A 27,608-nucleotide genomic window follows, 5' to 3' on the forward strand; every position below is an offset into this window, starting at 1 on the left:
AATATTCATTAAACATGAGTTGATCTCACAATGATCCCACCTGCAGAGTTGGAGAAAGATTGAAAGAAATGCTCAAATTGCATAAATACAAATTTGCAAAAGGCCACTCTGAGCTGAATGTCAAAAAATGTGATCTTTTTTCAAGAAGAGAAAATGTTCTCAATGAAATTTGAAGACTGACGTAACCCTCTTGACATTTTTTTAAAAATATACTATAACCTCAGCTTGTTGCAAACAAATTCTAAAAATAAATTGTCTGCCATGTGATTTAAGCTTACAGAAAAGGCAGACACCATCTTTGAATTCAGTCTTCAAGCGATTTTCATAGTGAGAGCAAGCAAAACTTTTACCTTGATTGAAGATGATATGGTAAGAAAATTACGGTAAGTTCAGCTTGTACCATCACATGTATAATTGGTTATATACATTGCAAATAATTTGTGTCAGTTGAATATCTACTACGTGATGAATATACAATAATACTGTAGACTTTATCCTCTATTTTTTTTATTCATGTCATATCTTGCCCTGAATGTTTTCTCACAACACATACATACATTTTACGACTGCACAAATGACAAATAAGTTTGCTATCCTTTCTTTTTCTTCTTTGCACAACATACAGAACATACATTACATCACTTCAGGCTCTTAATAATTGCAGCAAACAACAGAAACACATCAGATATATTACATTATATCCCACATACATTACATATACCATATTGTCATTCACTATTTTTCATTGATTAACTTTTTACACTGACGAGAGAGAATTTGTTTAAACACATTAGTGACACGCAAAATAGACTTTTGAAAGATCTCAACAGGATTATATATACTCTCTTTACCACCATTATTAACAACCAAATGCAGAAAACAATCATGTGAAATAATCCACAACATACAGTACATGAGATTCTAAAAGAACTAGTCACATCATTGCTGAAAATGGTCCCAAAATACACTAAATGAATTGAAACTATTATTACCACAGCGTACATAAAAGAAAAATTAATATAAAAGTGATTTGATTAACAACGAAATTACAGTATTGTCATATCGAGGCAGCTATATCCCATTTTCATCATATACATATAATATTCTGTTTATTTTTTATTTTGAGATCATATAGGCTGCCCGTTCTGCCGAAATGGCAGAGTTCAATGTGGAATGAGTATAATTTTAAAAAATCACAAATGCATCAATGCATTTGGAAGGTAAAATATACGTACTATAAAAGATATGGAGGACAATAGTCAAACTATCTACCTAATTACCCTGCAAGAAGGAACTGCATTCAGAAAAAGGAATATTTCTGCATTCCCTACACAAAGTACTATCTTACAAAAATATAATTTGCACAAATTAAACTTCTATTCACTAAAATAATATGAACAAATGAACATACACTTTTTGGCGCTTGTATTAAAATTTTGCTCTGATATGTAAACAATAAATAACTTCCTTGGAATTAAAAGTTTCTTAAAATTAAAAATGAGTGATTCTTATGATGGACCAAGTTATATTTTCCTTTTGTTTAAAAGAAAATGCCTCGAGTTGTGGATAAATAATTCATCTCTCATTTTCTTACACATTCGCTGGAGTCTCTTTTGCTACAACGATCATCAACTTCTGTAAGCACCTAGTTATCTTGACTGAAAGAGAAAAAAACAACAATATAATGACAATTACAACAGAAAACTACAAATTTCACGTAAGTAATTTTAAACCGCGTTTACCGCAACCACCATGAAGAAAACTACAATTTCTTATAACATTTATGTAATAAAGAAAACACCTTATCTTAATTCTATGATATAAGAACACAAGTAATACATGAAGTACTATTTGAAACTTCCAAGAATGTAAATATAGAAACAAATGTTCCAAACTTTTGCACTCAACTCAATTTTATGCACAAATAGATTAATCTATGCTGGATGACAGTTTGAAACCAATTAAACGTACCCAAAACTGCATGATATGAAATCTTGAGTATTGTCGAAGTTGTGTCAAAAGTTCTACTTCTAAATGAATTACACAAGAAAATAAATTAGTAATGTGCAGAAATACTAAAGCAATTAACCTAATTCACTCAGAACACATAGTATTACCACAACAATAGGCCACATTAATTTGCTATTCACATTAAGTCAGGTGTGTTTCATGGTATTCATGTTAGGTTTGGTTGCTTTAGTATTTCATACTTTCCATATTTTGTTTTTGTGACATCATTCATTGAGAAATGAGGCTTGTACTATAGTTGTGTGAAAAGTAAATCCCACACCAATATGCTTGGGAATTCAGAATGCGCCTTCCTGAGGTAGAGATGAAAGAAATTGTGAAGTGTCTTTATCCTCCATTCTCAGTCAAATTTTGTTTTGCATGTTCACAAAGTTCGGTCCTCTAATGTTAAGCAGAGGGCAGCCTTTGCCTCAGAACAATTCCAAAAAACTCGTAGAATGAAACTGCAATAGCAATTTATCTATGTTATTTACAGGACATAAAGCCAGGCAAACTAAGGCGTCAGGCTTTGGACTATGAGACATGCGTATTCGAGTATCCTAGGGGAAGCATAACAACTTTTCTCTTGAGATTTCAGCCAGTGTATGGGACCAGTGGCCACCCACCATCGTGAGGAAATTGGGGAGCTGCAAATGAGTAGCGTATCCAGACCATGGAAAACCACAACAATGACTGGAGGTTTGTTGTGCTGACCACACATAACCCAATAACTAGTTGGATGATCTACCCCCTCAGCAGGTGGGAGTGTGGCCAGCAGTCTGTAGGTAGGCCCTGGCCTTCAATGGCTGTTGTGCCATTGGTTATTATATTATTATTATTATTATTATTATTATAAGCCAAATCACTGGTGGTGCTCAACCTGCTGATCAATAATACTTCCAGAACATAAATCCTTCTCACAATACTTACTGGGATTTATAATGGCATCTCAAGAGGACTATCAAGTCAACAATGGTAAAATGCCAGAGTAAGCATTTGTATGTCTGAGAAACACAATAGATACATTTCTGGAACTTTTGGATAGCACTTCATATTATAACCACTAGAGTAACTAATTTATTAAAATATAAATGACACACTAGATCTAAGATCAAATATGCATCAACCGTCATCATACTGTGTGGTACAATACCATGCAGTGCTTATACAGAATTATGTGGGTGAATGATACAAGTCTAAATTACATATTTTAATGCATAGTGAAAGGGAAATGCTGTACTATGGAACTTTCCATTAAATTTGACGAAAAGACCAAAGACTGGAGGCAAAAGAGAAAACTAGTATAACATCACAGAAAAATGGAATATCATCAATAGGGAAGTTTTAACACCACTTGCCCACATTTAAATGCAATAATGGTAAGTCCTTACCTTTACATGTTCATTATTCATCTTGCTATGTGTGTCTTACGATTTGTTATTTTGCTTTATTTGGAATAAACGTCGTCGTTGTTTCTTATTTTGATTTTATTTTTGTTATTGAGTATTGCTTTCCTGCCATTCTTGTCTAACCACGAGGATGAATGATATGATGAAATTGATTAAGGGACATCTACAGAGAACACCAAATGTGCCCAGACCAGGATTCTACAAGTAGTTTCTCTTTTTTTCCATAATGTCTGCCAACTTAACAATTTGCAAGAAATGTCCCATGGCAGCTTTAACACATTCCCTCCCATAAATGACCAGTCGTTTTAAAGTATGTGCTTGTATTTGTCCGTAAACGACTAAGGTTGTTTAGCTGCAGGGTGCATTTTCTTCCCTCATGTTGACTGGTGAATGAAAAGGGGTGCACCGGGTGACTTTGGGGGAGATCTGATGCAGTACCCAAGAGCATGTCCAGGGTGCCAATTTACCGAGGGCTCCAGGGCAGCCCCAACATGTTCTTTGGAGGACCAATGGGGTGGGGTCATTGGTAGGAGACACCAGCAGGAACCCTCAAAGAGGTCAGATTCCTAACAGTCCGGCTAAAAAAAGTCAATGAAAAAGTGCCATTTGCAGCCTCCAGGGCGCCATTTTGAAAATCTCGAAAAATATAAGATGGTGGCCACATTCCTTTTAAAGTTTGGATTCAGAAAATGCCTGGGATGGCTTTTTAAATGCCCCTCCCAGAGCTGGGCTAGGATGTGTTAACTAACTTTCATTCCTTTCATTTGGGTCTTTCCATACATGTGTTTGACAACCATCATCTTCCTTGTTATTTTCTATACCCTGAAATAGTCCTTGTAATGTTCCATTTACTTAAACCTATAAATTATTTATTACATGAGCAAATGCAGCTGCAGATCTCAAATATCAAAAGTAGGTCGAAGATAACAGACATATCTCCACAAAAGCAGCACCAGCATCATTGACGCATTAGCTAGGACATGTACACACTTGATAAATAAAACTATTTAAATCTAAAACTGCATAAGCAAAACTTAAAATTTTAAAGTTGATAAGATGAAAATATTATGAAAATTTCATTAAACCTATTTCCAAATATATTTTTTTATAAGCATAAACAACATATCCTACAAGAAACCATAAATGGAAACATTCCATCAAGTTCTCATTCATATATTCAACAAAATCAAAAATAAATAAAATCAAGAAGCAATCAGTAAATTAATTCTCATTTTGTTTTGGTCTATTAACCATTGGGACTCACTGCATGACATAGTTTTTCTGATTGCATCTCAGCAGGCCACAGGGTATAATTAACATATATCAAAGTAGTTTGTAAAATGATGCAATTTGTAGTTTGTTGTAGAGTATGTTTTTACACTTATAGACAGTACCAGTGAGTGAGTGCCAAAACTGAAAGGGGGGGGGGGGGGGGCAAAGACAGTTTACATTCTCTTGGCAGACAAGACAAGCATTGAGAGGTTGTATTGCAGGAGCAAAAAGAGGGGGAGCAACTGCCAGCACTGCTTGTAAAGAAAATTTTCAGTCCGTTATGACATTATCTTATGTCACATTACTTGCAAATGCTCATTCTAATACAGTTTCCATCTTAATTCAAACCTAATATGTACCTTGCATGTTGTCGTTCTTTTTCAACTTCAATGTTTCTATCCAGTAGTATTAATAATAATAAAAAAAAGTAAAGTGAGTGCTCCCCTGTGTTTAGCATCAGGCCATGAAGGAGTATAGGGGGTGTGGGGGTAACGCCCCACACTTTCTTGATCCGGTCATGAGTGGGGGTGATGTGATCAGCATCATGCCCTTGACTGACATGTCGGTGTTAAAATGGTGAATAAAAACCTAAATTTGATTTAAAAACTATACAATAAGTATAGTTTTACAAAAGTTACATTTCACATCTAATAGAACATTCAGAGCATTAAGTTTATTCCTGTGTAAAGGAGTTCATTTTTTGCTTCTCAAATATTATACGAGAATTCATATATTTTCTATGATTTGCATCACTCACAGGATAATTCAGACCTCAGAAGGAGTCATGTTTGTAAATAAACCCCAAATTTCAGGTTTAAGAGCTTCTTTCGCATATTGCAGTTCATTTCGCATCATTTCGTGACAAAACATGATAGCAAAATGCACCTCACACCTTTCAAATGTAGGGCCTTTCTGATGGTGCAGTGGTGGCATCATTGCCTTGTAATCAAGGCATCCCAGGTTCGAACACGGTGGAGGCCCAAGTGGTTCGGATCTCACTTTAAACTGTAGGTCCAGTCCTGATTAGACTTACTGTGCATAAAGTGGACTTAAAAAAACAAATCAATCAATCAATCCAAAAAAAAAAACTTTCAAATGTATGAAAAATGAACACTACAATGTGTTACTTCACATTTTGAGTTTTCATGAAAAACGAAATATGCAACCATTGGGTTGACACCTGTCCCTTTACCAAACTGCAGTTTTGAAAATATCAGATACTGATCAACATACTAAAAGCTCATTGATTCATGAAACACCCTGTAGACCAAGTAATATCAGTCGCAACAGTCTTTCCAAATCTTTGAAAGAATATCCAGTCTCACCATTCTTGAGAACCCTCAATGCCATATTAATATTGCTGCGGAAAAAAGGTAGAAAACAATGGCTCATGATGGAAGAATTCCTACTTGTAACCTCATACAGTGTAATAGAGAAGTGCTGTGTTACTAGCAATGTGCTATTTTTTGTGCTGTGGGGAAGACCAGGAGTGGTTAACAGTTAATATCCTTGATATTGACCACAAAGCCAAAGTTGCTTATGTACGTAGTTTCATGGCGATTGAGTAAAGCATCAGAATTTCTGAAGGTATATGTAAGCCTCTAGGTATATAACTGATTGTAGAGTATGATATTATATGAGCTGGCATCAGCACGTTGTTACACTCCCACTTGATTCAATAATGCAATGTTTAAAATGTTAAAATGTACAAAAAATAGGTCTCATGTTATGAAATCATCATTAGTTTTGATTTAATGTTGTAATTTGTTCGAAAGGTTATTGACTAAACTGGAAATTACTTTCCGGGCATTGCTAGGAGATGAAAGTTGTGGATTTAAAGGTTGGTGTAAGCTGGTAAAAATGTAAGATTGCAATAGCATAATTACAGAAAAGTTTTCAAGTTTCTCTTTTGTTGATATTTGATTTGATTTAATTTTTGTTATTTAGTCACTCTTCTGCTGCATTTGGTTATAATGACAATGGTTGACTGATATAGTTTATTTTACTTTGCTTTCTAACATGTTTAGCTAATCATGAAGATGAGTATGAATGGTGATGACATAAAATGCTAATCGTAAACATATGTGGATGACAGGAACCACACAGACGTCACTAGTCTGAAAAATGCAGGCCAGGATGTAGTACTTAGAAATTAGGTTGACATTTTGGTGTAGATGGGATGGTCACCCCTTACACCCCTCATGAGAATTAGGATGAGAATTCAGAGATGTCCATTTCACTTTGGCCTCAGATGGCCCAGCATCTAAGCCCAAGGTCTGCCTCACACAGCCTCCGAGCCCAAGGTCAGCCTCACACAGCCTCCGAGCCCAAGGTCAGCCTCACACAGCCTCCGAGCCCAAGGTCAGCCTCCGAGCCCAAGGTCAGCCTCACACAGCCTCAGCCTCCAAGCTCAAGGTTTAGCCTCCCGTATCACATGGCCTCAGCCTCGCACAGCCTAAGCTTCTCTAGGTTCTTGAAGGCACAGGCTGAGGCCGGGTCTCGAGGCACTGGGCATGTCTGGTATTGATATGATTAAAATGAAGGGACAGTCACAAAGAACACCCATGCTGTGATTTGTCCCCTGGACTCCTGGCATTGTAGTGTGTTGTGCTAATGACTCCACCAAGGAAGGTCAGGGACTTTTGTTGATGTGTGTTATGACTGTTCACATATTATGCTAGTGTCATCAGTTTTGAAGGATGAGAATCGTAGAGTATGACAAAATTAGAGATTTGATGTAAGAAATTATGGGAAAGGGCCATTGTTAAAAGAATATTTATTTTGAAGACCTATAATAATAAAAAACACTTGTAGATTGTGGCAGTAGTTGTACTTAATCACCACACAATGTGACATGTGGGGCAAGTTGGCAACACTTCACACGAAGCTATATCACAACATTAGGAAGATATTTGCTTTGTTTACTAAAGCAAATTTTGGTCAATTTTAATAGTTTTATTCAATTTTAGTGATTGTTTATTTGAAGTAACAATAATTGTGCAAACCATCCCTGGTTTCCCCTAATGTATTCTTTATAAATGCACTTATAACAAATGTGTGGTGCAGGTGCAAGTTACCAAAAAAGTGAAGCCAGATCGATGTGTTAATAATAGTATCATGACATAATAGACAAATCAACATCAACTGTTATATGTTGAATCAGAAAGTGAAGTACAGCAATGCAAATCCTATTAATGCAGCTTTTAGCTGAGTAGAGCCAGAAATTATTTCCAAACTACAGCAGAAGCTGCAAAAATCATGAAGAAAAGCAGTGTCTAAAATTATTGGCATTATAGAGCATGTTACTTTATTGAACAAAATGTTCATACAATGACATTACAAGCATTCAACAATATGAGAGACTCCGTCATTCTGACAGAAAAATTGAACATAGACTTTTCATTTCAGGAAACTCATTATCTCTTATAAAATGGATTCAGTGAAATATTAGGTTTGTGATTAAGGATCTTTTATGTCTTTGTTCTCCTCCCATCTGTGATACGCAACCTGCCATATAATGCTCTGATAATGTTATATGGGATATATATTATTTACTGAAGTACCCTGTTTTCTTCATTTTCTATGTTCAAGTATTTTAAAGTGTTATATTTTCAAATATTCAAATTCATACTATCCACTTTTTTAAAAATAAGGAACTAATTTTATTATCCATACAACAATGAAATTGCAGTTCTGAGCATTTCTTAGTAAGTTTTATTAAGAAGGCAAAATTTTGAAAATAAAAACAATATTATGCATTGCCTGAATTTAGGCAATGTTTTTTTTTTAAATATTGATTATGTTATTCAATATTTCATTTAGATATTTTATTAGATTGTATAATTCAATTTTCAAATTTGTTATTAATCATCAAATGGTACTTAGTTCTAAACATACATTTAAGTTCCATTTTTTTTATCCCCCCCCCCCCCCCACACACAGTATTATTGATTTTAAAAATTATTTGTAAAATCTTTAAAATGCAAATGTGAGGTAAAAAGGCAAAGATGCCCATGCATATAGCACCGTGCCATGGAGGCACATCTGGGCGATGTGGGGGTAGGACCCCACACATTCTTGATTTTGACCATTTTGGAGGTGATGTAATCAGCACCATGCTCTGGCCACCTTTACCCCCCAGGGTTGCCAACTGGTACCCATTGATTTGAGGCTTTGTGAGCTCCAGAGCCACTTTATGCAGGGATAAGGCCAGAAAAATTCCAGCCTTATATCACCAACCCTGGGTATCAAACGCGGGTCTCCTACATAGCAGTCTGATGCGCTACTGACTAGACCACTGGGGCTCAAAAAAAAACATAAAAATGCAAATGTGGCAAGTCTTTTTATACCCTTACATATTTGAGCAGAAGATTACATCTTTTAAAAAAACAGTTATTGATGCAAGCTCATTCACAAAGACAATTCAGGTTATATTTTTTGCTTTAAAATAGAGAATTATTGATGATCTACCATCAAATTGTGCTTGCTGTGGATGACAATGTTTCATCAATTGATAAGTAAAAAAATGTGTACTCAATTCCTGTCAACCATAGGTAGCCAAATCAACATCAATAGATTTAATGAATGCTGCAATTTTTTATATGTTCATAAATGAGTAAATTAATATCAAAGTAGCATAGTAATTTCCTTAACAATAGAAAATTAATTACAACTGTTTAATAGTATTGGTTTAGTAAGTACTCGTTATACTTTAATATGCAGGTGAGATATATAGTGGTATACGCATACATAGCTTGTAATTTGTGTGGGCTTTGTTGTTAATTTATAAAAACATAGCAGTTAAGTGTTATATTAAATTTGGTGGAATTATTTGTTAAAATCATGGAAAAGTGGATTAAAATGTGATGTTGATTTGGGGTCTCACTTACAGATGGCATACTAATAGGAAACCAATAAATTATTATAAATTTTAAGTTCTTTAACAATTGTCTTCTAATTTGATTCATTCTTTGAATACATATACAAAATAAGATGATCCACGCCTGCAAGGTATTACCTACAAATTGAACGAACCATTCTCAACCAGTGGAAAGAATGTGTTGAAATTAAATGTTTATTGATTTATAAGAAATATTAACACCAAGTCTTGCTATTGAAGAAAGAGCTAGCAACGTTAGACAAGAGATTAGAAACCTGTTAGAAAATGGTCTTACTCACCATAAAACCAGTAATAAAAAAACAGAAATAAAATAAAATATTTTAGATATTCTCGAAACTTTTCTCACGCATGCTGTGCTTTTATGTACTATCATCATTACATGTTCTCCCCACTTTCTAGTTGCGTGCTTTACTAAAAAGTTATTAAAATATTTCTAATAAAATAATGTATATTAAACCTTTTAACAGGTCGCACGACCAGCATGAGTGTCTGTAGATATCGAGTTGCTGCATCTGGAAAGATTATAAAGAATAAAGAGAAAAATTCACGGACAAAAGCAGAACAAAACAAGAAAAAGAAATGCATGCCAACTTCATGAAAGTAAACACAGAAATAATACAAGAACACAAAGCATACAGTGTCACTTAAACAAGTAAAATTGTAGAAAGGAAATTATGGCAGGCTACTACAAAAACGAATAACTAGGAGAGGTTCAAGCAGTAGCAAGTCACACATATGCACTATCACATGCCAGGCTAACTAACGTACTCGCAGGCAATTCTACAAAACTTATAAAAACCTCTTTGGTAACTAAAATAGTTCAGTCTTAGTGCAAGGATCAATATGAATAGAAATAGTTAAACAAATAATATTAAGAAGAGTGTGAGAAACATGATGCATCAGTTTTGTGCATATTGGCAATGAAAAAGTTAGGTGCATAGTCCTTTCCATATACAATTCTTGCCTTTCTCAACTTTGATTTGTGTTCAGTTTCAGAAGTTAGGGGCATTACTAGGCTAAGTAACAACTGTGTCCACTAAAGGCTCAGTTGTTTCCGAAGCTCGCATCTTTGGAGGACGAATCTCTGTAGGGCAAACTATCAATAACTTCTGCAGGTTCCTAGTCAGGGCAGCTGGGGAAAAACCAGGACCTACATTAATACATTTTCTTCCAATCGTAAGAAGCAGATAACAAAGGCCTCATCAATTTTTGCACTAGTTTTACACTGCTGATCTGGGTTGGAAAATGAGGCAAACGAATAATAAAACAAGTAACAATTACTTAAATTGAACAAGGATTTAAAAGTAACAATTATGAATTAAAAAGTACATGTATACAAGTTAGAAAATTTCATTCCAAGGATATGAAACACTTCAAATAATATATATACCTTAACTTAAAACAAATATACTTAAACTCCTTCACTACCATTTAACCTGGTAAATTATTTGTATTTGTATCGTGCAATTTCTGCAAAAGAAACAAATTAGACTTAGGAAATCTTTGACATCCTGGAAGATTGGAATAAGCTGAAAAAAATGAAAAATGCATGTAGGAGGTTTTGCTTTAATAACTTATGAACCAAAATAAATGCTTACTAATTTGCCGGATTTCACATATCACACTGTCATAACTATGGAGTTGTACTTTGTAGTTTTCATGGAAATACTTCAGTTTCAAGTGGAAACCTTAATCACTTCTACAACAAACCAGAATTTTCAATAGAGCTAGAATTAATTAATTAACAGTAATTTGCAAATGATAATGGCATATGGGTACATTTGCAAGGCTGATATTTTTTAGTTCCCTTTAACTTGCATAGTTTTCTGAACCATTTCATTGTTAATTTTCTACATTAGTCTCTTGACGTTCCTCCTTAAATTCAAGAGGACATTTGAGAAACATGTCGCTCTATATTTTTTCTATATATCAAGAGCAACTATGGTTTACATGATTTATGCGTTGATCTTTTCTTCCAAAATTAATTCAGTACATAAATTTTCGTATAAGAACCAGAGAAACGTAACTCCAAAAAGACTCTTTTCAGCTTTGTTAAACTGACAATTTGGAGTCAGATTGGCATGTGTCCAATTTTAATCTTTAGCAGTAAGGTGGAGTCAGTATCTCCAATTAACTGACTTTTTGTAAGAGTCTGATGTATTCCTTAAGAAAACATTTTCCCCTCTCTCCTGTAAATTTGATAAATTGGATTTACATCCCCCTGGTTCTCACATGATGGAATTATAAAGATTCCTTCAACAGAGTATTTAATTTCTCATTGTTCACAAGTTACATTATTAAAAAGTTGATATTTCATTACGTTACGTGTCCCCAACTTCATAAAGTTATTCATTGGATTTTTCACACTCAGTATGGACCTTACAACAGTTACTGAAGTTCCATATATACCTCTATCCTCCATTTGATTCTTAGTAAGAAAGATCTAACAAGCATAGGCATGTGCACGGAGGGGGGTAATTGACCCCCCTAATAATGGTCATCATCCGCAGATTTTTTTTACAGAGGGACAAGCAGAGTATTTTTCCATGGAACATATTACCCTAATAATAGTGTTGCCCCCTCAAAAAATACCACTTGAATTTTAAATTATCGCATAAATATATATCAAATTATACGTGTTAAATATATACTTTTAGGTTGACATTTGATTTCTAAGGGGGAGGTGTGGCCATTCTTGCACCCCCCCCCCCCACGCTTTCCAGACGTCCTACATTATTGTGCTTTTACCTAGAAATTTAGTGGAGAGGAATCTTGTCTCCTTTATTAAATGATTAAGTATTTTCAAGCCCATTAAAGTTCAAAGCAACTGTCATGCAATCACAAGGGGCAATGGGGGCAAACATTGAGGTAAAAGAAAGTAAGACTAGTAGAATCTAAGAGTATCAGGACAAAAGGATTCTTACAATGAAATTAGTTTTCACGTCTTTCTTGCATTATTTCTTCCAGACGGCCAAGAGCACCTGCTGGGGGACACAGAGGGGCAATTGCCCCCTCCTCCTCTCAATATCAAATTTTATACAAATGAAAATACATTCAGTAATGTTTCTTGCTCACTTTGTTCACAATATCTGCTTTTCCTACAGTTTTGTCAAGTTCAGAACCATAGTTAGGAGGTGGCGGGAGTTGGGCCTGGGTGCCGAACAATCTAAATGAAAAAAATTATAGAAGAGAATGCCATGGCATTTTTGTGCTGTGTCAGTATTGTTTTCAGTTTGCAAAAATTTGGAGCTAAATGTTTTCTTGCTCACTTCGCTCGCAATTTTATTGTTTTCTGTAATGCATCGTAAATTACCAAAGGGAGAAGTTATAACTGCTAAGCACTTCAGACTCTTGCTGTTAAACAGTTTTGTCTTAATTGTATGAACACAATTGTTTGGAGGAAAAGGAGCATGGTACAATTTATTATTTATTTGTTACGCTGCCTCTATGTTGCTGCATTATACATATATAAATACAATTAAATTAAAACAGTGATAAAATGAGGTTTTTCTTTCCCAACTAAAATTTCATCAAGGCTTTTGCACCCTCCCCACCCCCCAATCAGAGGATCTGCACACACCTACGCTAACAAGATTCATGTACATGTGAGGTATATGTTGCGACAAGTGGTGCATTTTTCTGTTAACTGGCTTACCGCCAGTAAACCAACTCTTTCATATACAAGGTCTGGAGCATAAGTCATGGCAACTATATTTTTTCTCAAAGTTAAACGGTGGTATCACAATATGATCGCACGTCCCGGGGAAAGTGACACAGTATGTGAACACGTCACTAGATGGAAATGTGATGAATGGTTATTGTACAGATGGCAGTGGTAATTTATTGTTGAGGCTACAGGCTTTCCATGGCATGAAAGCATTCATGTATCAAAATAGCCATCCTAGGGGAAGAAATGCCAGAGTATGTCACAAGGAAACTGTGGGGAATGGTGTGCTAGTGTAGTATGCACCTCTTTTGTTCCTGTAAAGCTTGTATGCTTTGTGACTAGTAAAACATGTGGAACGATGATATCTTTAATGATATTTTGTTTGCTTCTCTATCCTAAGCCTGGTACACATCATCTACATTGTTCATATTTCCACAGTACCATACACTGCCCCCTTCCATTTGTATATTTTGGATTTTCGTGCCAGACCCACATTCTCGTGAAAATAAAATATTTGTCATGCCCTAATACATATAGAAATTGCTGGCAAATTTGAAGTTATCAGATTTCTGTTTCTGTTTAACTTTCATGCCTGAACAATATTTTACCTCTATTATATCTAATTAATAATATATAATAAATACATACGATAAATATGAATTGTTGCAATAAACCAGATCAAATTTTCTGAATATGCCACTGGTTGAGACTTAAGTCAAGGACCTTACTTTGTTACAAAATTCTGCTAAACTGTAAAATATAGGTGTTAACGAAAAATAACAAGATCCCTATTTGTTAGTACATATTAGTAAATATTTTATCAATCCGTTCCAGGAAAATTGAAAACGTTGTCACTGCTATAATGTTATTTGCTCTCAGGTATCATTGTTGCTTCCACATAACCAACTGACATGTCTATGGTTCCAAATTTGTCCGCTAAAAGACTAACCAACCAGGTCCATGTATTAACAATTAAATAAATGTTCTGTTGCAAATAGAAATTGTGAAGCAAAATAGAACTCTTAAGAACCATTTTCTGAATAGACATATAATGTTCAAGATGAAACAATGCAGTAGGACTGACTTTTCTCAGAGCATGGTAATTCCACACCTTACAAACATTCAGAACTCGCTGACCTTGTCATCATTAGGAAAAAATAAATTCAAAGAAGTAGAGACTCTTTTCAGTTATTAAATTCAATGATTTTTTATGTGAATACTCAACTATATGATATTACAAATTATCTTGCGCATAAAATTATTCTTGCAATTCTTTTTTATTTTTTTATTTCCGATGATATAAACAGCTGAAAGTGATAATTCCAACAATGGCGTTTACAAGTTATAGGAAACTGTATCTAAATGACTAACTAACTTTCTAGTCTTCTAAAACCCAAAGGTTTATGGCTGCAGCAACACAAACCTTCCATCTCTCCCTATCTTGGGCAAGATCAATCCAAAATGTCCATCCTTACCGATTCCCTTTAGGTCCATCTCAATGTTATCCCTCCATCTTCGTCTTGGCCTTCCTACAGGTCTCTTACTATCAGGTTTCCCAACAAGAATCTTGTAAACTCCTCTTTCCTCTCCCATTTGTGCCACATGGCCTGCCCACCTAAGTCTTCTTGATTTAATTATTCTAATAATATCTGGACATAAATACAAATTACGTACTTTTATATTATGTAACCTTCTCCACTCACCTGTTTGCTCATCCCTTTTAGGTCCAAATATTTTTTAAAAGGATTTTACTTTCAAATACTCTTAATTTATGTTCCTCTTCCAATGCAAGGGATCAAGTTCCGCATTGATATAATACTACAGGCAAAAATTAATGTTTTGTGTATTTTGACTTTTAGTTTCTTAGACATTGAATGAGAAGGTAAAAGTTGATGAAGAGAAAGTAACATGCATTTCCTGAATTAAGTTGGCTTTTTATTTCCTCTTTAGTATCATTTCCAGTCGTTAGCATTACTCCTAAGTGGAAACTGATTCAAACAAGTTGTTATCAATAATTACATTTGGATTATTACCTAACACTTTGTTTCGGCCTGTAAGCATATATTTAGTTTTATCCTTGCTAACTTCCAAACGTATCTCTTTAGCTGCCTTTAAAAATGTTTTAGCATTAGTCTTAATTATTTTTATATCATCCCCTAATAAGTCAAGGTACATCAAGTGCATATGGTAACAACCGAGTCAGACCATTTAATTTTAGTTCCTCTTACCTTCCTAAAAGCATTTTGCTAAGGTAAAATTAAAGAACAATGGAGATAACTTGTTTTAACACATCATGAATTGTAAATTTGACAGATATATTAATAAAAATTTTACTTTCCGTTTCATTATCGAATACTTTTATCATAAGAGACTGTACGCATTCAACAATAATTAAAGTTACCCTCTGAGATAAAGTATTTAATGTTATGTGCTGTGTACAATGAGGTTCTGGGTTCAAATTGCAGCATTAGTATGGATGGTAATAGTACATTAATAATTCATTAATTTCATTAGTTAACCATCAATTTAAATGTGAGAAGATATTAAATTGAAATAGAAATAAATACAAAGGAAAATAAAATATTCACTTTTATCAACTATACAAATGACAATACAAATTAGAAGTTGGTGAAATAAATCTAAACAGCTTGCCAAAAACTGAGGATCATATGATATTGTGAAGGCTTTCATCTCTTGTACCAGAAATATGCAAGATAAATAGTTGTAGGACATTTGGACTTTAGGACCTCTAACTCATGTTTTGAGTTAACTAACATTCTTTCTTTAAACATTGCTATGTAGTTTTGAAAACAGTGTCTTCTTTCTTGTACATGAGCACAATGCAGCTGTGATACTGATGACTAACATTAATTATGACTATATAGTTTCAGATATACGCAATCTTGATATTATATTCACATATTTACATTTTTCCAGCATAAAACAATTAAATTTACAATTCCATCAATAAGATAATTAATTAACAAGATTTGTTCTGTATTATAAATGTTATTAGGCATAGGTCCTTTAAAATGCAAATTTCAGGTTCCATTGTTTGAATTAATTTTCCACACTTCAGAAAGAAATCAACATACAATTGCAATATAACTCCCAATATTATTATTCATTAATATTATTCAAATCTGTTTCATATTAATATCATTTGTGGTAGAATTGTTTTAATGCCAATTAATGAGCTATTAAGAATCAATGCATTTCTGGGGGTATTGATATATATATATATATATATATATATATATATATATATATATAACTCCATCTCAAATTATGTTTTCAATGAATATCATTGGTAGGCATTACTTACATTTTTTTTTACAAAATATACTAGAAAGGTAAGAGCACCTGGAATAAATAAGGTGCAAGTGGAAATGATACTAGGAGCAGGAGTGATTGGTGTGCAGTGGTAGTACAGAGTGTTGAAAAAAGTGTTGCAAGAGAGAGAAGTGCCAAGAGATTGTACAAAGAGACTAATAGTTCCCATATTGATGAAGGGGGACAGAAAGGAATGTAAAAACTACTGAGGAATAACACTAATGTGCCACTCAGCAAAGATGTATGAGAAAATATTAGATTAGAGAAAAGAATAAGGGAAGTAACAGAGCTGAACATGAGAGAGGAACAGTATGGATTCAGAAGAAGCAGAACTTCAGTAGATCTGATATTCACCATAAGGCAATTAGAGGAAAGGCACTAAGAGTATGGAATTGATTTGATTATGGCATTCCTAGATGTAGACAAGGCATAAGATAGCATGGGCAGAACAAAGATTTGGAAAGCTCTAAGAGAGAAAGGAGTTGACGAAGAGATAGTGTGTAGAGTGCAGAGCACATATAAGGCCAACCAGAGCTGTGTGAAGACACCAGGAAGAACAGAGTGGTTCAGTATGAGTAAATGACTAAAACAGGTAAGTGCTCAATCCGCACTGCTCATCATAATTACAATGGATGCAATTAACGAAGAGGTGGGGAAGAAGATAGGAGAGGAAGAGATGAAGGCCCTGTTGTTCGCTGATGACTTAGTAATATGGAGAAACAGTAAAGAAGAAGTACAGAGACAGCTTGATATTTGGAATGAGGAAATTAGAAGAGCAGAAAATATTGAGATGCTAATAACAACAAGAAACAGAGCCAGAAATGTACAAAGAATAAAAGTGGACATATGTAGAAGAGTTGAGGAAAGGGAAGAGTTTCAAATATCTAGGAAGCATAATTGAGAGAAGTAGAAGAAGAGATGAGGACAAATGGGTGGTGGGCTCTATCAAAGCATTTGAAGATTAATATGGAACAGGGATGTCCCTACGAAATGCAAGAAGGTAATACACTTAGTGCTCACTGAATTGCGACCACCCCTCCAAACAACAAGGAATGATCGAGCAGCTGCTCAGATCACATGACCACCCCAACTGGAAGTATCGTGGTGAATGTAAAGACACAACGCACACGTTACAATGGGAGTTGGTCAGGATTTAACGTCATTCCAAAAGGGCACGACTGTGGGCACCCGATCATCAGGTGCGTCAATAACCCAGACAGCGACACTGGTTGGATGTGCCCATTCCAGTGTGGTGAAGATGTACAGAGAGTGTCAAGAAAATGGGGCAACGAGCACCAAGAGGTGACATGACGGGGATAGCATTGAGTCAAACAGCTCGTGACAACTGAACACACCATCAGCGCCCAGGAATTACGGGACCAATACAACAGTGGATGCACAACACCCATATCCTGCACAACTGTCTGGCGCATACTGACATGCATAAAGTTCCACAGCAGACAACCCACTCCTCATGAAGCATCACCACCAACTTCATCTCACTTTGGCTCATGAGCACACTGATTGGACCGTGGACAATTGTAAAAGGGTGTGTTGGTCTGACGAATCATGGTTTTTGCTACACCACTCTGACGGGCGTGTGTATGTGTGGCACCAACAGCACCAAACTATAGGCCCTTCCTGCATGATTAGTGCTGTACAGGCAGGTGGGGGTGGTTGTATGGTGTTGGGTTACTTCTGTTGCCATGGACTGCGACCATTGGTGTGTATGAATCACTGTGCGACATCTGTTGCATATAGGGAGGTGTTAGGGGACCACTTACACCCCACAATGCAACACTTCTACCCACACAGGGATGGCATATTCCAGGACGACAATGCACGGTACCACCGAGACAGGACTGTACTTGCTTGGCTGGAAGAACATTCCACAGAGATTCAGCATATGAATTGGCCCCCTAACTCGCCAGATCTTAACACATTGGGGTCTCACGATGGGCATAGCCCGCAGTGCACTTAAAGTCAATGTGGACGAACGACAGGCATAGCCCGTCCTGCGGTATGCAATCGCTTTGCAGATTGAACAACGGGCTATGCTCGTACTTCGTCTCATGTGCGTGTTCATTCAAGCCCCTCTGTTGAAATTCCGACCACTAGGTGACTCATGTGCTATTTTTATCTCACACCTGTGACTGTTTGTTGTCAGGTTGATGTACTGTGCATTGTTTAGAATGGCGGCGTTAGATCCAGACTGCATAGCGGAAATTCCGCCTCACAGTTTGAAGTTAGCAACGATTTTGATGATGCAGATGAATTTGAAGATTTGGAATTTAGGTTATATTCGTAATAATTAATTGTTGACAATATAAACAGTGTTGCAAACTCTAGTATTTTATGAATGAAGTGAGAAGAGGTAATTTTTTGGGTATATTCATCTTGCCTCTAGATTGATTCTCCTACATGCACTGATGTATTTTTAGTTTTTCCATTTATTATTTTGTATAGTGTATGTAAAATGAAAATTTATTTTATTTATTTAGTTTATTTGTTTAATTTTTACAAATGATGCAGAACCAACTGATACATCGTCTGGTCCTGTCCTGCAGCCACTTTTTCATACAAAAGATAATTACTTGTAATTTGTAATTATTTTTTGTTATGTGCACATAAGAAATATTCTTATGCAAGATTCAAAAGATGTATTGATAGTTTATGTAGTTAATTATTGAAATTTCCAGATTACGAACTTAAAATATCTCTATATTTACATTTGTTACAATGTTGTACTTTTTTCTTCTTCACAAAACATTACTGAAAAAATATTTAAAAAAAGTCTGAAAATGAAAATAATATTTAACAAATTTTTGTTCATTGAAAAGAGGAAGTTTTGTAGATTTAAGAAAAATGTTATAAATAAAAACAAATTAAAAATATCTTTTCTATGATTTTTTGAAAAACAACGAAAAACCGCAGACCAGAGGTAACAATGCTGTATTATGAGGCCAGACCCGAATGTGTTAATCCCATAGAGCATCTGTGGGATGTTGTGGAACAAGCTCTTCGAACCATGCATCCTGCACAAACGTCAGTTGGCTCGTTATGGAATGCCATCAGGAATATATGGTGTCAGATCCTCATGCAATCCATGCAATGTTGTGTCCAGGCCGTCTGCCAAGCCAAAGGTGAACCAACAAAGTATTAGGTAGGTGGTCTCAATTCAGTGAGCACTTGGTGTATATAACACATACAATGTACCAATAATTATGTATGGAGCAGAGACTTTGACAATGACAGAGAGAAACAAAAGAAAGATGCAGGCAGTGGAGATTAAATTCTTAAGGAGTATATTGAGGAAGACTAGAAGTGACAGAATAAGGAATGAGGAGATCCTACAGACAGTGGGTGTGATGAAGCTTCAAGACAGGATAGATTAGGCACAGATGAGATGGTTCAGACACATGAAGAGGATTGGTGCAGAAAGACTACCAGTGAGAGCTTACAATGCACAAGGAGTGGAAGTAAGGTCAAAGAGGAGACCAAGAGGTCAGTGGAAAGAGTAGATAGCGGAGAGTGTTAGGAGAAGAGGACAAGATTGGAACACCGTCGAAAGAGACTAGTGGTGGAAGATCAGAAAAAATGGACAGGATTGACTTCTAAGCCAACCCAGCCAGAGGCAGGAAATGGCAAAGGATGATGATGATGATGATGACTAGAAAAAGTAGGTTTTAATTAATAGTATAATGCATAATAAAAGTGGATATCTGAAATTATTATTCCAACAGTTTTCTTGTGCTTTTTATCATGACTTTCTTCAATTCTTTAAAAGATTGTTCTGCTGTGCAATAATAATATTACTCTCACATATCTATATATATATATATATATATATATATATATATATATATATATATATATATATATATATATATATATATATATATATATATATATATATATATATATATATATATATATATATATATATATATATATATATATAAGTAACATTGTGATCAAGATTCAAATTTTACTTTTAATTTTATTGGTACTTCATAGTTAAGGATGGCTTGTTCCTTTTCTATTACGTATTACCCCTTCTTTATCAATCATAACAAAAAAATCTAACCGAATTGAAGGAATTAACAATCCTTATGACTCTTTGCAGTAATAAAAAAGTATGTAAAGTAATTCACACTATTTCACATACAGGGGATGGACAAAAATATGGAAACACTTGCAAAAAAAGGGAATGCTGTAACTAATAAAGCGTAGGACTGCCTTTAGCATTCAAAACGGCCTACAGTCTCAGAGAAATGGACAAATACAAGTCCTGGATCGTTCAATGCAAAACGTGGTCACAATCCTCCTCAATGCCCTTCTGTCTCTGTAACTCAGTGTACATTTTCGTCCACGGATGTTTTTATCTGACAATGTATTCCCTTACACACTGTATGCCATCATGACCTTGGATATAGTCCCTCTCGATATGTCAATAACATGGCTACTTTCGTCACAGAGGCGCCTGCAAGGCAGGCACCAACAATTTACTCTCTATGAAACATTGTCAGCTCAGACATGATTCGGTATCAACTACACTGCATGCTGTCTACAGCGCACCTACCAGTCCGACAGGGTCCTATCTCATGGTGCAAAACAAACGAATGTCGCACCTAGTCAGATTTCAAGAAGAATAATTGTGTCAATTTCACACATTTCGATGTTGTAGTGTTTCCATATTTTTGTCCATCCCCTGTATTTTAATATCATAAAACCATTATTGAACCATATATACATGAACCAGTGCCATATATAGACACTGGATACAGGAATGTTTAAAAATATTTTGAACTTTATTGTCCCAAACATGAGCTTTTGCTTATTCACCTCATATGAACTTTTCTCTCTTTTCTCCAAGATGTTGAATAACTTCAAACTCAACCAAGGTAATTAATTCCTGCAAACTATTTTGTCCATCAAAACTATTATCTGATAGGTTATAATGGTAGTGAAGGAGTTTGTTCATTTAGGTTTATACATAAAATATCATAAATAAATACAGTGGAAATACTAAACATTAAAACACAAAACATAAAGAAGCTTTTCCCATAGGCACAACACGAAACTATGTTAATACAAACTTACCAAACACTTTCTGAACATCTCTGGGTTTGTTTCTCCAATAAACAAATATGAAGTAAACTGGTATTCCTGTTAATATCATTAGAAGCCCATATGCTAGAAAAGAAAATAATACAAATAAATGTACAACAATGTCCAGTAGGGCATAACATAATTAGTATATTTTATATACAGGATTAGGAAGAAAAATTCCTTGATTTTTTTTTTTAGTTTTTTTTGGTTTAAATGGAAATATCAATCATAGTAAAACTGTCACATAGGTATTGTATTTTGATAATGTTTTTTGTAATGTTTTGTTGTTTGAAACAAGTTAGATCATCTCTAAAAAATAAACCAAATAAAATATACAACTCTTGAGTATCATGAACACATACACATAAATTCTTCACTTTCATAAAATATCTCAATCTCTTGTGTGAGTGTGTGTGTGTATGCGTGTGAGTATTACATAATGTATTATAATAAATTGAAATTACATGTTTTATTGAAGAAATGTGCTTAAAAATAGATTTCAATAAAAAAATTTACCAACATCAATTGTGCGTTATTGCAAAGTTTACTGATAGTGACAACTGGTAATGTAGAGTTCCCACATATCTAGTGGTCAACACTTGCCTTTGGTGCAAGTGGTCCCAGGTTTGATTCCCAGTGGGAGCTCTAAAATTTCACTGTTGATTTGATTTTTGTTAGCATTAGTTTTCTGCAAATTTTAACTAATCTCAGCATTGAGGATGAGTGATGAAATTGCCTGAAGGGGCACTCACAAATAACATTCATACCCAGGCTGGGATTCAAACCTGGGACCCCTGGTATCATAGCACATTGTGCTAACCACTTCACCAAGGAGGTTGGTAAAATTTCACTGCTGACCCAGTGTCATGAGGACAATTGAGGAGCTACTTGAACGCAATGGTAGTGGATTCTGGTCTTGAAAGCCAGAAAACATCATCAATAGGACTCGATGTGATTACCATGCATCACCCAATCAAAGCTGCTTTGACTAAATTTTGCCCTCAATGGGCTGGGCTGTTTGTGACTTTTTATTTTAAATATCTGATAATGGACTAGTTTTACCTGCATTAAAATCACGACACACACACACAGAAAACAGCATGGAAACAAAAGGCCACAGCTAATGTTACAGAGCTATCTTATTTCCCGTTCTGTAGATAAAAATGGAACGATAGAAGAAAACTCACAAAAACTTGGCAGAAGCTGAACTGTATGTAATGTACTAATCTGTTACAAAATGTCAACAATTTCACGAAAACCCTGAATAAATCATGTATGTGTTTAATTAAGGTATACGAGCATAATTCCCCTACAAAGAGAAACTATTAAATATTATTAATTATGTTCCAATTATTCAGTGCCATCCTTACTGTACCCATTAATTAGTGCTTCAAGTGGTTTCAGTCAATAGCCAGAACACCAACCACAAATGAATAGACAAGTAATACTACTACTACTACTACTACTAACACCACTAATCTCTCTATATATAAAAATGGATGTATATGTGTGTGGGTGTGGGTGTGTGTGTTTGTTTGTTTGTTACGGCATAACTCTCAAACACCTGGAGCAATTTCAACCAAAGTTGGTACACATATCACTTGCAATCTGGAAATAATATTTTGGGGGTAAGACACCCCTGGCATGCATAGGGGTGGGGTGGGAAGGGGTGACATGTAAAAATAATCCAAAACGACCGATATTAAATTCCGCACGAACAGACATGCGTGACTATGCAATCCCGCACGACGATAGTGTTTCTCGGGTTGTCTAACATTCAGGCTGTGTTGCAAAAATGGCCGATATTAGTGTCAAATCCATAGTTTTCAGAGTCTCTAAGCTAATTGGTGATGTTCACGATGAAATAAAATTAGTTACATTTTACACTATAGTTAGAATTCATTATTTTCCTGGCTAATAGAAAGATTGGGATAAATAAATACCCGGGCAATGCCGGGAAATCAGCTACTTAATAATAATAATAATGATAATGATAATGATGATAATAATAATAATAATAATAATAATAATAAAAAATGCATATTGAATAATAGTAATGATTATTATCATTAATGCTGCTTTTTCTGGGAAGAAAGATTACAGTGCTCTTCAAGTTGTGTTTTGTTATTATTATTTGTGATTGTGTTTATCATAAAATCTACTCTAAATATTGTGGTATGTTCATAAATTATTGTGCATCCATGTTCACAGACACACACAAACACATCTCTTTCATTGAAAAAAATTGTTCTTAGTTTATTCTCACCAATAAACAGATGCCAGTACGGTGTACCATTACATACCACCAGAAAAAAAAACACTAATTATCATTATTATTGCATCCAAAGTTAATATATAAGCACAAGATCTATCATATCTGTCATTTTAGGAAATTAGGTTCTCATTTACATCTTAAATGAATAGCACTGCCAGAAATATAATTTTTCAAAATTTCCAGACCAACCAGTGACAGAGGATTAATTTGGTACAAGAACTTACAACTTACTCTTTACAAGAACTTACAACTTACTCTTTACCTCGTCTACTGTTTACAAGAATTAATGCAACCAAGGGTGGACATTTGCATAGCACATTAAAAAAAAAATAATGACTGTCCAATATCACAGCAGTACCAAACTGATTTGTCAGAATGGAATTCCAGTGACTTCTGGCTCACTTTCAATCCTGACGCGGCCCCCCGATGGCATAGTGGTAGCGTCGTTGCTGTGTAATCAAGGGGTTCTGGGTTTGATACCCGGTGGAGGCACATAGTGTTTCGGATCCCACTTTATGCTGTAGGTCCAGTCCCGATTAGCCTTACTGTTCACAAAGTGGATTTAAAACACCAACTCGCTCACTCAATCCTGACAAATACAATTAAGTAAAATTTACTTCACTTTCAAAGTCACTTCAACATAATCCCTTCCTTTCATTTCAATGATAATTGAACAGTGTATTGAGGAGATGCAGGTCAAACCTAAAAGTTACAGCTAAAATGGTGCATTACCTGTTTCTATAGGACTTGCAACCATGGGAAATATTGTAACAAATATGCTAGCAATGATGTAGATTACTGGGAAGAAAAGATTCACTCTGATTGGCCTCACTCTGTCTGGCTGCTTCCATCTCAACCATGGCAGGCAAAATACTGCTACTCCAATGCTCAACTGAAATCGGAAACAGAATTATATTGCTACATATTGAATGCACAAAAAACTTACATCATGAACATAGGTAAAAAAGGCAAATGTAAAGTTCCCCATGCCCCCACTATGCACCATGCCATGAGGCATATATAGAGGGATGTGGAGTTAGGGTCCCACACATTCTATCGATATCAGCCTTTTTGGAGGTGATGTAATGTGATCAGTACCATGACCAGCCACATTTACCCCACAGGGTTGCCCCCAGGCACACATTTAATTGAGGCTGGGTGAGTCCCAGAGCTGCTTTGTGCAGGATCAAGGCAGGAAAAGTTCCAACCTGAGAACACCCAACACAGGAATCATCCTGGGTCTTCCATGTGCCAGCCAGCCACCCTACTAAGTAATTTCTCAAACATTCTGTGAAAATAATTCTGCAATTTATGGGACATAAACCAGGATTTTCAGGAAGAGCAGCATTTCCACCATATAATTTCTCTGTTTTGATGCTATACATTGTTGTATGTTTGCTCCCATACACACACACCATCGCCACCATTCACAATTTGACAAGCCAGGTGAGAGAACTATATTTCTCTGTACCAACTATATCTTCGCTACACATATTCATATATATATTTTTGACTTAGAGGTCAGCACTGTAAGTGTTAAATATGAATTGGAAATTCTGCTTTTCTGAAAGGTTTGCAAACCTTTGGGTAAGAAAATACAAATAAAAACTCTCAGGTTAGCAGATTCACAACTTTACTGAATCTACATTCTCCCCCCCCCCCCATGCAATAAAATTAGTATTAATATATGTGAACTAAATATAATGAACATAAAGAGTAAATACATTCTATAAATTAGATCTGCACAATATTTACTTTTGAATGTACACCAATGTATTCTAAGACAGCTTTTACTGTTTCAATATCACACTTGCTGGTTAAAAATTAATATAAATATTTAAAACATAATGAAATATAATTTACAAGTTAATGCATAATCCTCACCAATAACTTCTTTTCTGCTATTTATATACTTATTGCATTCAGTGCTTCTACATAGTTTAAGTAAGTGTTCATTATTGAGAGTTCGGTTTAAAATTGGTAGAAATTATGCAATGAAGTTCATAATTCTTGTTTTGTTCAACAACATTATTTTTGGTAAAATAAATAGAAAAATAAGATTCAATCTTCCCCTGATAATGACCTGAGAAGAAATTGAAATCTTAGTATTAAAGTTTGTATCTGCATTCATGCCGTATCTTACATGTATTTAACCGATTTTAAGGCAATCATAGTGTCGTTTCCTTGTAATCAAGGGGTCCTGGATTTGATACCTGGTGGTTCGGATGCCACTTCAAGCCATAGGTCCAGGCCCAATTAGCCTTTCTGTGCATAATGTAGACTTAAACAAAGCCTGAAATCTATATTAAGGCAAGTGAAACATGAATACTGTCATAATTCTTGTTTCACAATAGTGGAAATAAGGACTTGACATTTCACTGTAACTAATTTCATTTGAGGTAGAAAGATTCCAATGTAGTTTATTTCTGTGTATTAAATTACATAACTAACAAATTAAAGTTGTATACAATTTATCCAGATATGAGACTTACCCATGTTGCAAAACCAACATAATTAATAAGTGCACCGATGTCAGATACTGTAAGGTACAGTAGTGATATGAGAGCCTGCAAAGAAGAAAAATGAGTTAATTTCAATTACATCAACTATTATATTTCACACTTTACTCTATTAACTGAGGAAACAAAAAAAATTGCTTCTGTTATGTAAAATTAATAAGGCTGACCCAATACCACTTTGAACCAACACCAAAGTTGATACCATACTGACTTCCACTTATACAGGTATTTGAAAATTGTAACAATTAAAAGCAATTTAAAGTATTTATATGCAGTACTAAAAAAAATGTTGGATATTGTGAAAACATTGTGAGTGGCCCCACAGTGCCTGTATCATCAACCAGTTCCTGAAGGAGCACTGCTTCCACCGGATGCCTTGACCAGCTTATTCCCCAACCTCAACTGCATCAAGAATGCATGGACACTCCTGAAGAAAGCTATCGTGAATCATCCCAACCCACCACAGACCTTCCGATAGCTCACCGAGGCTGCCATACAGGAATGGGGCCGCATTGCTCATGATAGGCTGGAGAACCTGGTGTGAAGCAAGCAACGTTGTAGAGAGAGGTGCATACATGTTAGGGAATGGCTCATTGGCTGAAGACCGGGAACAAATGCATCAGCGATGGCCATTGTTATTTCTGACGCTCATTCTGCACCTCAGTTGTTTAGGTTAATTTGTAACAGTGCTAGTGTATACTTTTTTCCTCTGGTTTCATGTAATAAAACACTTCACCTTTGCTTTCAAATAAACATTTTTACTTTCTGCCTCATTTCCTGGCATGCTCCATTCATTTCTGTAAGTATCACATTATGCAACATTTAGTTAGCACTGTATATTAATTACTGCTGACCCAATACTGGATCACGCCTAAGGCGTGACTCAAACCCGGGACCCCCGGCGTCATAACTCGATAGACTAATCTCTTCACCAAGGGGTCCGGCTGAAGCGCTGGAAGTATCTTCTTACAAGCATATTACACCGGTGAACTTCATTGGATCTGTAAACTCCGCTGACACAGGAATCAACAGGAAATCGTATGGAAATAAGTAAATCCAGCTATATGCTCTTTGCACAGTTAACAACAGGACCAAACTCGCCCAACGGCTTTAA

At 35.3% G+C, this 27,608-nt stretch overlaps 1 protein-coding gene across 3 annotated transcripts in view; it reads right to left on the reverse strand.

The window, feature by feature from the left end:
- Positions 1-465: 465 nt before the first annotated feature.
- LOC146002806 (Y+L amino acid transporter 2) overlaps positions 466-27,608 on the reverse strand; it is a 346,752-nt gene continuing 319,609 nt past the window's right edge. The window contains exons 8-12 of one of the 3 annotated variants that reach the window (XR_014443761.1): positions 26,468-26,542; positions 24,708-24,867; positions 21,692-21,784; positions 10,553-10,720; positions 466-1,658 (exon numbers count right to left, since the gene is read on the reverse strand). Coding sequence is in view for 2 of the 3 variants with exons in the window: in XM_083140762.1 (XP_082996888.1) it covers positions 1,591-1,658; positions 21,692-21,784; positions 24,708-24,867; positions 26,468-26,542 (396 nt within the window). In the remaining variant the exon portion in view is untranslated. Of the gene's footprint in view, positions 1,659-10,045; positions 10,101-10,552; positions 10,721-21,691; positions 21,785-24,707; positions 24,868-26,467; positions 26,543-27,608 lie in introns of all 3 variants that reach the window. The other 2 variants (XM_083140761.1, XM_083140762.1) reach the window with 2 other exon arrangements.

The sequence above is a fragment of the Lepisma saccharinum genome, chromosome 19 (genome assembly GCF_977018435.1).
Source record: "Lepisma saccharinum chromosome 19, izLepSacc3.1, whole genome shotgun sequence".
Classification (NCBI taxonomy): Eukaryota; Metazoa; Arthropoda; class Insecta; order Zygentoma; family Lepismatidae; genus Lepisma; species Lepisma saccharinum.